Source organism: Branchiostoma floridae, chromosome 9, assembly GCF_000003815.2.
Source record: "Branchiostoma floridae strain S238N-H82 chromosome 9, Bfl_VNyyK, whole genome shotgun sequence".
Classification (NCBI taxonomy): domain Eukaryota; kingdom Metazoa; phylum Chordata; class Leptocardii; order Amphioxiformes; family Branchiostomatidae; genus Branchiostoma; species Branchiostoma floridae.
In genome coordinates, this window is record NC_049987.1 from 11,157,866 (window position 1) to 11,172,135 (window position 14,270).

The window sequence follows — 14,270 nt, forward strand, 5'->3', positions numbered from 1 at the left end:
CAATGTGTTTATTACAACTAAAATAAAGTGAATATAGACGAACAAAAGTTGTTTTCTTGTCGTTCTGAACCTCTTTATAATGTCATCATCCCACAATTAAACGTCTGCCTTCTGATTTTTGGAAATATACACGATTACACTGCCTATCTCTAACGTTGGACACAATCCACGCCGCCAGAGTTTGTCGTGTGACGTCTTCATAAATCACGTGACCCTTTCTAGCAAAACCTGTCGGACCGGTGACCACGTAACTTCTGAGGGATACATAGCCTCCTCGGTTAGTCTCAAACGCAACTGTTACATCAAGTCGCTATAAAATACCCCTTCGTGAGTGAGAGCCAGGACTTTCCACAGCTTTTTCAAGGTACTGAGTAGTTACTTAAAGTAGATAAGTCGCTTTTGGCAGCTCAAGCTTGGAAAAACAAGGTATGCTATCCATGCAGTAATGATTGCTTTGTTGACATTGTTCAGTTGTGATTCTTTAATCCGGAGTTCGATTGTTTGTTTTATTTCAGCTTATACTATACTATAGTGTCATGTCTAAAATACGTTATAGATATTATGTATCTAACAGTATAAGTGTCGTCTGACAAATTTTGATTTGTCTGAATGAGAAACGGTTTTAGCGAATAACTTATTAACAGCCCCCCTCCCCAAGATAGCTGGCACTTCAACTGAACCTTTAAGTTAGTTTTCTCATACTCCGAGAATTGTTTGAAACTAAAAGTACATACATGATACCAAGCATACCCCAACTGTGTTTTACCTTGCACTATGCACGTATACTATATAATAACGTGCCTGGCATACGTTCAGAAGCCATGTCAAACAGGGCAGTGCATGCCCCGGGCGATGACCTTTCCGTTGATGCTTGCCTACTCTGCACAGTCATCTTCCGTAGCCAACATTACTTACACTTGAATCGAACTGTTAGACTGTTGACGCACGAAAAGATGCCTTTCGAATTTCATGACTTGCTTTTAAAGTTAAATTTTTATCAGACAATAACAGTACAATTCTATAATACAATACATACCATGGTTACAAAATGTAACCATTTTAGTTGATAACGTTATATTGTAACGTTTGACTTTGACTACATTTGTGCTAACATTTGGCTAAACAGCGATTCTTTATGTGGCCCTTGTCGTGCTTTAATGCAATAAGAGAAAGAGTGATTACAAGATCCATACGATATATCTCTCACACAGACTGAATTAAAGTCCAAGTTTATTTTATTCCTGTCCTGTCCTTCGTGCAACATTCCGTTGATGAGACATTTAACAGAAGAAGCGTTTGTTTTTAGTATTCAGATGTGGGTTTGTCCGTTTGATAGAGTTTGTTGTTCTTGATCGTGTTTGATACAGACTACTCTTTGACTGGATGGTAAGTTGGTTGTACAATGTTTTCTACACTACAGTGTCAATGCCTCTGTTGACTCTAAATTTTACATAAAATGGTGCAATTTTGTTGTTTGTTAAGGACTTGTGGCAGCCCGGCGTCTGAAACCACCACAAAGATAATAGCACGCGTGGTACGTCTAACGATTGGTAATTCCGTTTTCGTAACTCAAGGTCATCAACTTACCGTCCCTTTTTGGTGTTCTGAACCCCATCTTAAGTTGATGGTAAAACAGTTCTCCTTGGAAGGGGGTATTACAGTCGCTGCTTTAAGAGAGCATCACCTCGGGTATGATAAAAGAAACCATTTGACGTGCAGAATGTATATAAGGCATACCTTGATATTAGCCAACAACGCGATTTCCAGAGATATTGATTATGATACTAGCTAGCTGCTCTAAAGAGTGATTTTGACGGCCAAAGCACGGATTTTCTTCAAATCTCCAAGTCCCGCTGCACAGCAAAGGAATCAGTGCGTGAGAAAGCTATGAATACATGATGTGAGACCTAAGATACAGAAATCATCGCTAGGCACTCTCCAACATATGAGAACGGTCTTAATGGAGAATGTATCATAAAGACAACTTGATTCCTGACGACAGAGTAAGTTCTATTTTCGTAACTTCCTCAGAAAAGGCTGAAATAGATAAGTCCAATTACAACACGCGGACTGGCACAAGAAAAGAAATAGCTTACTTTGACTATGTACTTTGTTCTCGCCCTTTTCTCGGTTTTATCTTGTACGTGAAGTATTAGTGTTGTCAGGCGGCTGTTCCTTAGCCGCATTCACATAAATATCATAGTTCGATTCCTGAATTGTACGAATATATCTGTCAACATCCTTGGCATTCAATTGTCGAAGACCGGCGGGAAACACATTGGAGCCGGACACGAGATGTGCTAGAAATACCAGAGGGCGTTGGGTCTATGCCAAACGTACATATAACATTTCAGAAGGCGCAAGAAGCGGGGAATTGGAATCACTCTGTAACACCTTGAAGTCGTCTTCGCCAGGCCCAAGACACCGGTGGAGACAGGCCCTATGATCCCACATGCAAATTGGCCTAGAGCAGGTTCCCCACTGTGACATATTGCCAATCTATATTCCGCGAGAACTTTGCATTCTATGAGTATCAATCTTCTCAGATACTTTGCATTCAACTTGTTTAAGCTTCTGTATTGTAAGGGCAAGCCGAAAAGCGTATTTGGTAATTTAAAGCAAATTACTTCAATATTAGATACCAACGTTCCTTTATACACAGCCGAGTGTTTCATCCAAGAAGACGTTTTGGTGATTCACAGTGTGCTAACTTCCGCAGGGCCTACTACTTCCATTTGAATAGACCGTAGTTGTGTACCAAGAATTTCGTAATTCAGTGACTTAACAAACCTGATGGCACTATTCACGAATCACTACAATGGCGTTGGCAAATGCAACTTGGATAAGCATTGATATATAAGGAAAATCGAAATTCTATAGGATAAAGTTGATATTGTACACTTTAAAGACAAAGAAAGGTCCAGACTCTCTGGAGTTTTGGTCTGCTGTGAATAGGACATATTGTTTATCTAAAAAAAATTATAATTTAGACATTGCGTAATACGTACAAGTATGACTTAGAAGACAAAAGAACACACGAAGAAAACACGTAAGAAAATTCGTTCTTTATCTTTGAAATTCGTTGAGTATCTTTCAAACCCCGCAGTGCCGCGTCGGTGCCACAAGTGCCGTGAGATACCACCTTAACCTTAAGAGAACCCCGGCCCTTAACTTGTCAGGTGTTAGTAATGACCAGGACTCTCGCCTTCACCTTAAACATTCCCTACAGGGCAGGATTGCATTTCCCCAAAATTGACCCTTGCGGGGGAAATGGAATCAACGATTCAGGCTTGACTCTTGTTTTATATATCAAACGTAGAAGATTTGACACCTAAGGAATGAAATAGGTCTCTCATATAATGAAATCGAAAAAATTATTCTTGCAGCGAACTTGGGTAGGAGACAGGGCAAGGTAAAGAAATAAGATGGAGTTCTCAAGACTTGCCTACTATGATTTTATATGGGTCACTGCAGCTGATACGTTAATACATTTTGGTAAATATAATTTGTCCTTGTGTGGGGAGTTTCTGTAGTAAAATTCTGCTTCATATTTAAAGACATAGTTAAGCGAACAACACAATTTGCTTCATTGTAGAATCCCTTATCTTAAATTTCTTTTAGAATCAAAATCTTACGATTATTGGTATGCTTCACTACAGGAATATGTGGCATGTATCCGGTAGAATATGGTTAGAAATAGACTACTTAGTATACCCGAGGGGGGTGGGGTGGAATAGGTAGTCTTTGATCTTAGAATTGATTAGAGTGGCCCCACTGATCGGTGACCTCAATTGACCTTCCATGATGGCTTCTATATAGTTTCTACATATATTATATAGTTTCTACATCGGAACAATTGTAACACTAAGATTAGTCGTACGCGTACCTATCTTACCTGTTCTACGCAACGTACCCTAATTAGAATTGGCAATATAATTGCATTACACTTCAATGTACAATTCGCACGACGTGCATAAATGTTTAACGTTAGTTATATAAAGTTGTATACACTGATGCTTGTAGACAGCCAATTATCAAGACGTATACGGTATGCTATGTTCGTCCCCAAGCAAATTACGACGAAAGTTTACAACCAACCGAGTCCCTATATGTGAATAAAACCGTTGCATATTTCTATAAATACATAACATGTTAGCCTCTTGGAATCACACATGTCGGCGCCTGTTAAAGGTGGTATCTCACTGCACTTGGGGCACCGGTGTGGCACTGCGGGGTTGGAAAGATTACTCAACGAAATTCAAAGATAAAGAACGATTTTTTACGTTTTGTGTATTCTGTTGTCTTCTAAGTCATACTTTTACGTCTACGCAATAAGTAAATTATTTTTTTAAAATCGGCGAAAATGACACAACAGTGCTGCAGCGAATGAACCCCGCAGTGCCACACTGGTTCCCCAAGTGCAGTGAGATACCACCTTAACAAAGCGAGCCTCGTTGTTCATCAGGTCCGGGATCGATGTCGCTTTGATGTCATGGAGCGTTCCCACGGGAAGATACACGCCGTCTTTGAAGTTTGATAGCGGCCGTAATTACAGCTTTTGTCATCTCCAGTTTGCGTCCAATGTTGCTCGTATAGAAGCTCTAGACGAGGAATTGAATCCTCCCACAAGGCTTTAATGTGGCAGTTTGGGAGTTGATGGGTTGAGTGAGGGCAGGATGATGTTGGCTAGCGCCTGCAAACATGTTGTAAATGTGATGTGAAGGTCCTGGTCAAGTGCAAGGACAAAGCTCCTGACATAGTGGCTGTGCGGGCATGCTGTAGTGATTCCCTAACTACCTTTACATGGTGTCTTAAGCCCCGGTCACAAAGCGCGTACGATTCATTGCGATTCCTTCCGATGCGCAGGATAAGCGCAGTGCGTCGTAAGTCGGGGGAGAATCGGAAGCAATGGTTTAAGTATATAAAGCCGTGGTCACAAAGCGCGTAGTGCATCGTACGATGAGGTCATAAGAGCGTGCCTGCGTCAATCGCAGTGAATCATAGTAAATCGGGGAGCGTCGTATGGCGAAAAATAGAGCTGAAATGGATTTTGAACATGTTCAAAATTTCGCTATCGTCGTAAGCTTTTATTTGCCCCCATAGCAGACTTCATTACGGCAAATTTTGTCTACTGATGAGGTTATAGATTTGTGAATTGTTAGCATGTTGTGATGGTTTCAGTTTTCCCTGATATTGTCGATATTGACGAAAAGGGAAAATATATCAGTCGCAACTGCCACAATCGCAACCAGAGAACAGCGCGCCCCGCGCAGGTGATGCAGACAATTGTTTGATCGCTTTATGCACGTGAGTTTATAATTAGATCAAATCTCAGCTCTCGTCGGTCTTGGGTCAGTTTGCCATAATCGTAATAACCATGGGGACAACTCGAACATAAAGGCAGGCTCTATGAGTCGGAAATATATATGATATAATGCTTATGATATGATTTTTGTATGATGGCATCTTTTTGTTGATAGCATATCATGATACGATCTTCGAAAGAGCCTGACACGTATAGCCGGCAAACAGGCCGAGATAACCATACCAGTACTCACGCTTGATTTGAACTTTTGCTTGTAATACTCTTGTTGTCATGGTGTTTTTTAAATTTATTTTTACAGTTAAAGATATTATAGGAAAGTATTCAACAGCTATGTCCACATTTTGTTGGTTAAAGAAGCACAAAAGCGGTCAGACGGCTATACAGAAGAGACACAAGTGAAAAATCGTGCGACGCTGGAAAAAATTTTGAACATCATCCGATGCGTTGCGATGGCTTACGATGCTTACGATTTTGTTGCGATGTGCTGCGCTCATCGTACGATATGCGGAAAAGTCCATCGCAAGGAATCGTACGCGCTTTGTGACCGGGGCTTAAGGGCGAGGTCACACAGGTCGTGCGATCATCGTACGATTTTGATGCGGTAGGGTTTTCAAGTAGGCTTTGTAAGAACCAACCACAGACAAGGATTCAAGACATTTTGCATGGTAATCCAATTATTCAGGTTAACGGTTACACAAATAAATTTAAGGTCACTCTGTGTGTAACCTTCTATTTTATACTGCGTATATCATACAAAATATAAACGTGTCGGACTGGGAAGACAGCAAAACACAAAAGTGTAAAACGATTTTTCTTTTTTTCTTTACAATTCAATGAGTGCTCTGTCAAATTTTAGACCGCAGATAGAGAGAACGCGGTGACAGCGCTGTCCTAGTTGACTGAGGCCTACGTCACATTTGGTATACCTGGGGCCTGGCCGGGCTGTTTACGAAAATGAAGAATTGAAATGTTTATGCCAATAAATATACACAGTTAATGCTGTTGAATTACTTTTGTTCCATTTGAGGGTTTTCTTGTCTTTTATATTGTACTTTTCGTTTCCCAAAACTGCTCGACTGGGCCCCTTGTGAAAATGTGACGTCAGCCTAACCAGTTGAACATGCATGTCACACTACCTGGATGGACACGGCGAACGTTACCTAATGTTACTTGAAAGCCTCACCCAGTGCCAGGGCAGAATTACATTCCTTCCACCCACAACCTAGTTCCTCCAGGAATAAACCACTTTGCTCGCTACAGCCACCTAATCAAGCTGGTCCCACTGAGCTATCGGGTCCGTGCTGTAAGATTCACCCCGCTCACCTTAGTAATAAATCCTCAGGTTTTGGTCGATTGAGCTACATTTGGGCTTCCAGGTAAAAGTGCTGACAATAGCTGAGCGCTGTGTACATTATCACCTGTGGTAACCCCCGTAGCTGACACTTACTTGCACAAGTAGGAAATCCAACCACCTGTATGAAAAACAAATAGTCCCTGCTTTCTTAGTTTTCTGTGGGCAATGGGTATTGAGCGCCTTTGCACATAATTTTCACTGACATTACAATTCAGGTCCTGTTTTAACAAAAAGAACAAGTTTTCCGCTTGAATTTACAATAAAAGAGACATTGTGAGACTTGATTGGATTTGATTTGGTGGATAAAAGACTCCCATAAACTCCAGTCACAACCACAAACCACGTGACTAGACTGCACGCTTGAGTGAGGGGTCGAGAGTACGTTGGCATTTTGGACAGAGAGTTGTTGTCGTTCCGCTACCAGGGATTCTCACGTGACAGTACGTCACACCTGGGGTGCGTGACACTGGGAGAAGACTTTCTTCACGTGTGTCGTCACTAGAAAGTAGAGCGTGAACAGGAAAGTGCGAGATCTCCCCGTTAGTGGCAGGCACGGTGATACTGCTGGTACACAGGTCCGCACTGGGCTTAGGGTAAGCTTTCTCCTGCCTACCTTATGTAGTGTTTGAACTTGATGTGCCGCAGTAGCATATGTTTGTGACAGTCTGGACCAAAGTAAACCTTGCTGATGGGCAGCCCAAGGTAAAACATCGCCTCCGTTAGTACAAATTTACCGTGAGTACTTCCTTGACGGAAACCCTGGGGATTATGAGGTTAGTACAGGACAGTACAGGTAACGTCAGTTGACCAACGTAGAACTTAGACACCACACTGCAGACTATAGCTAGCAGAGTCGGAATATCGTGACACAGGGGCATCAGTTCTGTTTCTTAGAAGGAAGGCTGCTACGCTCGCCAAACCAACTGATCGCAGTGTTTGTTTTGGGGAAATACCTGTGACTTGTCCAAGCAAGGTAAGTCCGTGTCCAGGCGATACTAGGATATTATTACATGTACGCCAGCAGCATGAGTTATAGGGAGGCCCATTCTCCGTCTTGTAGCTACAAAAATGTCCAAGTAACATTGCACGATGTAATGGCGAAACGGACGGTATGGTCGATTAGGCTATTTTCAGTGGTCCTTAGTTCTGTCAAGCCAAGCGTAAAACTAGAGGCATGACCGAGCGTCACAACAGTTCAATCATTCGCAACCATGGTGTGGAATAGAATATAAGAGCAACGTTGTTTCAACAGCGATTGCGGTCACTGTTATGATATTGTTGCTGTTTTGTTTTTCTTCAAAATTGTTTAGACACGACTTCCGGAGAACTGGGGAAAAGGCAGTGTCACTACAGGTCAAAGTAAAGCAAAGGAACAAGAATACTAAACACTTAACTTTTTCATGCCCATACAATCATGCAAAAAAGAATTCCTAACTTTGCATTTGTATCAGTCGTGGTCTTGTGGCGGACATGTTATGAATTTAAGCATCACATTGAAATAGAAGTGAATGGCCACTGGCAAATGCTTTAGATCTCAAACCGTGCACAGGTATACGTTGAGCTCGCCTGCACCAGTGACCCCATTCTTGAACGAACTTTAGAGAGTTATTGCGGCATGTCAATGAGCCAGTTCAGTCTAGTTGATCTTTAGGCTGTAGTGTAGTGTCCGTGACGCGCTGAGCACTACATGATACTGAATACTGCTATCGCTGGTTTGCATTCGCCTCTAACTTGAACTAGATAGAAGAAGAAACGCTACCATACTACATGTATGTAATAAATCTTGCTTTCTAGAATACGTGGCATAGTCTAAATGCTCTACAAGAGTTAGCAAAATATGATTCCAAAGTTTATGTAATAGAAAAAGCTTCAATTCAAACAGAGACAGTGGGGAGATTCTAGTGTAGAAATTAGCTAACAATTTTTTTTTTCGCTCCAAGTTCTGAAATCATCTTGCTTTGACTTTCTTTCTTATCATACTGTCACTTATCTTAATCTATACATTTTCCCACCTAAACGCTCTAAAAAAACTCTAGAAAAGAGTCTGTATTTCATACCTATATGTTAATGTGGTCAGTAGGGATACGACTAGGGGCCAACCTGGGGTCAGTAGTGTCAGATTTCTAAATCTGTTTTGTAAACATGACATGTTTTAAAGCGGCAGTGTTTAGTCAACATCAATAAGTGGAAATGATCCGCTGGGTCTGTCTCAGGTATACCTCTATAGATTTACTTTACAGGGGTTAAAGGGGCATTCCACTCCAGAAGGGGGTGGTATTTTCCAATAGATAATATGTCAATGAATACATAAACAGCCGAATTTTGTGGAATTTACATTGCGCGATGTGTGTTTTGTAAAACAATATGACACTCACTAAACCCATGCAGACCCTACCCATGCATTATCTTAGAAACGCATAGCCACTTTGTTTATCGTGGATATTTTCGGAATAATTCGGAACTTCCTCGATCGGATCACTAAGAACACCGAGAAGGCAAATTGCTCATAAGATAGCAAACAACACATAACAAGACTAGATTTCTTAGCGATCCTGAAATTAGTTTTGTAACCTTACCTTAACGTTTTGCATTGTATTCAGCCATAGGATTAACTCAATTTACATATACCATTCTCCCAACATATGAAACACGCACAGCAACGTTGATGACATAATGAACAGTAGACTGATGTAGGCTACAAGCAATACTGTTGCAAATGTGCAAATACCTAGCTACATTTAGCTATCAAGAATGATCTATCTACGTTTAACTTACATGGTGGAACTAACTTACACTCCATTTAACTGTATATTGGTATGTGGATCAACGTAGTAGAATGGTGACAAGTTTATTGCAACTTGCCTGAAAGCTTATTGCAAATAAGCAAGATAGACAAACATTATGAAAAACAATACCCAAGGGCTTATGCTGTTGTCAACCGATCTTAGAAGAGGCAGGGTAGAAAAGCTATGTTTTCGTAGTATAGAAAAGCAATACTAAGGCGTTGATCGTTTTTTCCCTTCCATACGGACTCGTATGTATGTTGATGTAACTGGATGCAATAAGCTGTCAATGTGGTTCTCTAGTTAGTCAATTACATTACAGAGACTACACTGTCTTGTTTTATTGTGTATTGAGCGCTCGTATTTCTATTTGGACCAAAAGGTGACCAAGGAAAAACGCTATCACGGAGGCATGGTTACAAAGTTAACTTGAAAGTTCATCTGTGTCGGTAAAGGTCATTCTAAATCAGACTTAAACTGTAACCTCCAAAACCAAATTCGACTTACCCAAAGTTTCGACTGAACAACTCGAGTCAAATAATGAGCAACCCATCGTGCGTGTCTGGTGTCACGTCAGATAGAACACATGACTCGGTGAACCATGGATCATACTAGTAAGCCTGCAGAAAGTCTATGGCGCCCCCAGTCTCTGTTGAATGATGGGTCTAACGCCCTTCTGTAGATAGTTACAAAGTTGTTGTTGTTTTTTAGAGTAAAGACATACATAGTTCCACGGAGTTGGTCTTATTTTTCCCTAATTAGTCCTATAACCTTGTGACGCTCCTGTTTACACCCATTGATCTCCGCCTCCACACAATTAGTTGGTGCGATCCGCGTGATTGATACAATTTCAGCAATAACGCTTTCTCATGGATCACTTCCTCAGGCGCTTCTCTACACAGAGTCCTTGACATTTCCGATGCTCCGTTCCACAGCACAGGAACATGTGCATGTTCACACCCGCCTCTGTCGCTCGCGGGCTTCGAGGAAATCAATAGCTTCCAATTTTCCGTAATCATCGCCTGAATCGCTTCAGTTCCATTAAGAAGAAATAAGAATTTTTCACAACTTTTCATTCCTGAGGGGCATTTCAAGCTTCTCGTATCGCTATGAATTATAATGGTAATAAAATCATCCATCGGAATCAAGTATGAAGCAACAAATGATTATCAATTCCCATCTGGCATTTTGTGCGAAAGGGAATTTAAGGTCAGCGCAGTTTCCAAAGTTATAAGCACTACAGTCTTGTTCTATTACACATCAATTCTTCTACTGGCTCGCGATCCATTTTGGAGAATTAGAGTGAAGTATGGCAGATTGCTTTGGCCGCATTGTTTCTTTTACCGTTGTCCGTTAGGACCTGAAACTGGACGTTTTAATTACTTTTTTCTAATTACATACGTGCGTACCGCTTCTGAGCGTACCGATTCGTAAAAGAAAGTGTTTAATGCTGATGATCAATGCAGAAAGAGTGAGAGACGAGAATAACATGGTGATCAGAGAGGACAGACTTCATTCCCTTACTCCTATAGTATACGAATGTGCTAGATTGGGGAGAAACACAGGAAAATGCTGATAGAGGGAGAGGGAGAGAGAAAGAGAGAGAGAGAGGGGGGGCAGACTGAATGGCAAAGACAAGCTAAAAACAACATTTTCTCCTTCAAATTGAAATGATTAGTTAGTCAAATTTGTATACAGTGCTGAAATTTATCAATCATGAAACAAAAATTATTCTTTCTGAGCTAAGGCCAATCACAGTATGAAAATCTGCTGGAATCGATTTGTCTTTTGGCGATGGTAGCTGTTTACATACCGACGATAAACCTTGCCATCAGCTTTGTTAAGTGGAGCCCATCGTTTAAAATCCTTCCGATTAGATAGTATCCGGTAACTAATGTATTTACCTCGTGTCCACAGGCGGTACTTGGGAGTATGGTTTTAGATCGATATTAAGTTGTATCATTTGCAGTTTATATCACGTGCACTACAGTCTTCATTGGGGGGAGATATTCCATTAAATGATAAACGTATGGCTGTCAGTGCAGGCATAATGGGTCAGTTTGAATGTATTTTCAAGTGAAATATTCCCGTGTTTTGCATATACCATGTAAACTTTGAATGTTTCTTGTTTAATCATCTGTGTGACAAACATTTCCAGGATTGCTTGATTCGCATTTTTTCTTGCTTGGTTTTGGAGAGTGTACAGTGATCTAACAAACCTTCCGTGTATATATCGTTCTGTAGCAGTACAAGTGCGACGGACGGTAAGGATCAAACATGGCGGCGGAACCCAAGGTCAACGTGAGGGTCAAACCCGAGGACTTCGCAAGAATGGTGAGAATCAGTACTTTAAAACTGTTTGCAACTGGTTGATATGAATTCCTTTTTGTCTTTCACAGTGTTCTTACAATATTGTTCTCAGACTTTGTACAAACCTGTTTCATTTTTGTCCATTCCAGACAAAGAAGTTGACGCATGAGCAGATCATGGGTAGGTATTCACTACTCTAGTACGATCTCTAAGTGTTTGTGGTCTTGTCACGCATATAATAGATGTGAAAAGTTAATACCAATCCCTGTGTCCTGGGTTCAAACCCTGTCATGCTATCGATCTTGTGCTCTAGAAAAATGCACTTGACACGATTTTCAAATTCCTTACTTCACCCAGGTGTAAAAATGGATATCTGACTTCAGTTGAGGAATTAAAAGGAGGTGGAGGGGGAGGGATGGGCTCCGCCTCCCAATCCCCTTTGCCTAGTGACAGTGGAGGTCCCACACCCCACACCCTAAACTGTTGCCTAGTCAAAGTTGAGGCCCCACACCCTAAAAAGACGTCCCTTTACCCATTTTTACCTACTTTTTTTGCAGAGTTCCGTGAGGCGTTCAGCGCGATAGACCAGGATGGTGACGGGGTGATTAGGTCGAAGGAGCTGGGGAAGCTGATGCGGGCCATGGGGGAGAACCCCACCGAGCAGGAGGTGGAGGAGATAGTTGTGCAGCTGGACCTGGACGGTCAGTTACTGTTTCTACCTCAATACTTACTTTTTCTCCCTCCGTGAAAACGGAGAGATTGGATAGTGGAGTTGTTTGTGTGTTTGTTTGTTTGTTTGCTTGCTTGTCTTTGTGTATGTTCTCATTTATGATTGCATAGTGGCAGTCTGTAAGGATGTAAGGAGGACATTGTAGAATAGGATACATGTTTTCCTGTGGTTGTTGATTTGTTCGCAAGTATGCTGAACTTTATATACTGAATTGATCTCTTATCTGTGTTGCTATTGAGTACTTGTTTTATTCTTCTTTTTATTCAGAAATACATGCATCATGCAAAATTTTACTGAAATTATTATCAATCGCAACCTATTCGACCCGTTATATATGCCCACATCCACCTTGTTGATAGCTAGCAATGTTTAACAGAAAATTCCTTTGAACTAGCTTGATGTCGAACTATAACCATGCTAAATCCACTAGTGCGCGAGTACGTCTTCCCTGGTCATATTCAATGCGCTCCAAATGGAAGTCGAGTTTGATAGTTTTTATTGAACGTTATTGTCTTTCTTAGAAAACTATACATCGTAACAATATGTTTCCTTGTCACAGGTGATGGAACTATCGATTTCCCAGAATTCCTCAACGTCATGGTGAAGAGGCTGTTCGCATCGGAGGATCAGAATGAGTGGCTGAGGAGCGCTTTCCGTGCCTTCGACATGGACGGCAGTGGATACATCAGGTGCTTACTTTGTCTTTATTTCCTCTGAATGGAAATTATAGTAGTAATACTATTGAAAATAGATCCTTCTTTAAAAGAGAGTCCGTGAGGCTCGAGGAAGTAGCCTCTTCCACGGACTGACCGTAATTTCTGATAAACGGCTTTCTCTACCAACTCTGAACTGTAATTCCTAGCTGCCACTTTTTTGTAGTCATCTTCCCATTCGCTCTATATCAATCTGATGATACTGTATACAAATACTAATGCAAATACGGACACTCACCAACACAAACAGACGCAACAAAACATACTTACACATGTTCAATAAGTTCTTAGATTTTTTTCGGAAGACGTATTTCCTTAATTTGAGTCATTGAATTTAGGTAATAGGTTTGTTATGTGTTAACGATGTATAATGTAATTCTCCAGCCTTCCCGAGCTTGAGCACGTGATGACTGAGATGTGCGACAACATCACAGACGACGAAATCAAAGAGATGTTTGACCTGTTCGACGTCAACAAGGACGGCAGGCTGAGCTTCCAAGGTTCGTGTACGAAGTATTCTGACACAAAGACCATCGGTAGTAAAAATAGCCACTTTAAATGATTGCTTCATATCTCATTGAACAAGGGTTTGATTTACTCAAGGACTTGAAAGCACTTGAAAGGTAACTGTCGTATTATATGATCAAACCTTTTATGTCTATTTTTCTTTTTCATGTCTGCTTCACTGCAGAGTTTTCAACCATACTGAGATTAGACGACGACCAATCCTGGGGACTTACAACTTCAAAGTGATGAGACTCAATGCCAAATCATCTGTCAACAATTCATCAGAATTACCCGTGAGTGCAGCACGTGAATAGGGGTCGCGGTGTGCTGTCAACTTCAAAGGGGTTCTTGTGACTCTTTACCCGTGTGCACGTGTTTCACTTTTTTGTCTCGTATGTCTTTCAATTCTTTTAGTTTTATCAATATGCCATGCATGTACGAGGGATCTACATTTTTCAGTTAACCTGACTTGTATACCTGCATTTTTAAATGAAAATCACAAGTAGCCCAATTTTTGTAAGCTCAAGGTAGCTCATTGACAATTGCA

General features: G+C 41.1%; 1 protein-coding gene across 2 annotated transcripts; it reads left to right on the forward strand.

Annotated features, from left to right (window-relative positions):
* Window positions 1-244: 244 nt before the first annotated feature.
* Window positions 245-14,112, forward strand: LOC118422677 (calmodulin-A-like). 2 transcript variants are annotated; one of them, XM_035830367.1, is made up of 7 exons: window positions 245-364; window positions 11,708-11,797; window positions 11,923-11,953; window positions 12,331-12,474; window positions 13,063-13,192; window positions 13,601-13,716; window positions 13,908-14,112. In XM_035830367.1, exons 2-7 carry the CDS (start codon window positions 11,741-11,743, stop codon window positions 13,967-13,969), a joined length of 540 nt encoding a protein of 179 aa, XP_035686260.1. In that variant the 5' UTR covers window positions 245-364; window positions 11,708-11,740; the 3' UTR covers window positions 13,970-14,112. The 2 variants fall into 2 exon arrangements, with proteins under 2 accessions (XP_035686260.1, XP_035686261.1); XM_035830368.1 differs by lacking the exon at window positions 245-364 and adding an exon at window positions 7,145-7,273 and having other exon boundaries at window positions 13,908-14,092.
* Window positions 14,113-14,270: the final 158 nt, after the last annotated feature.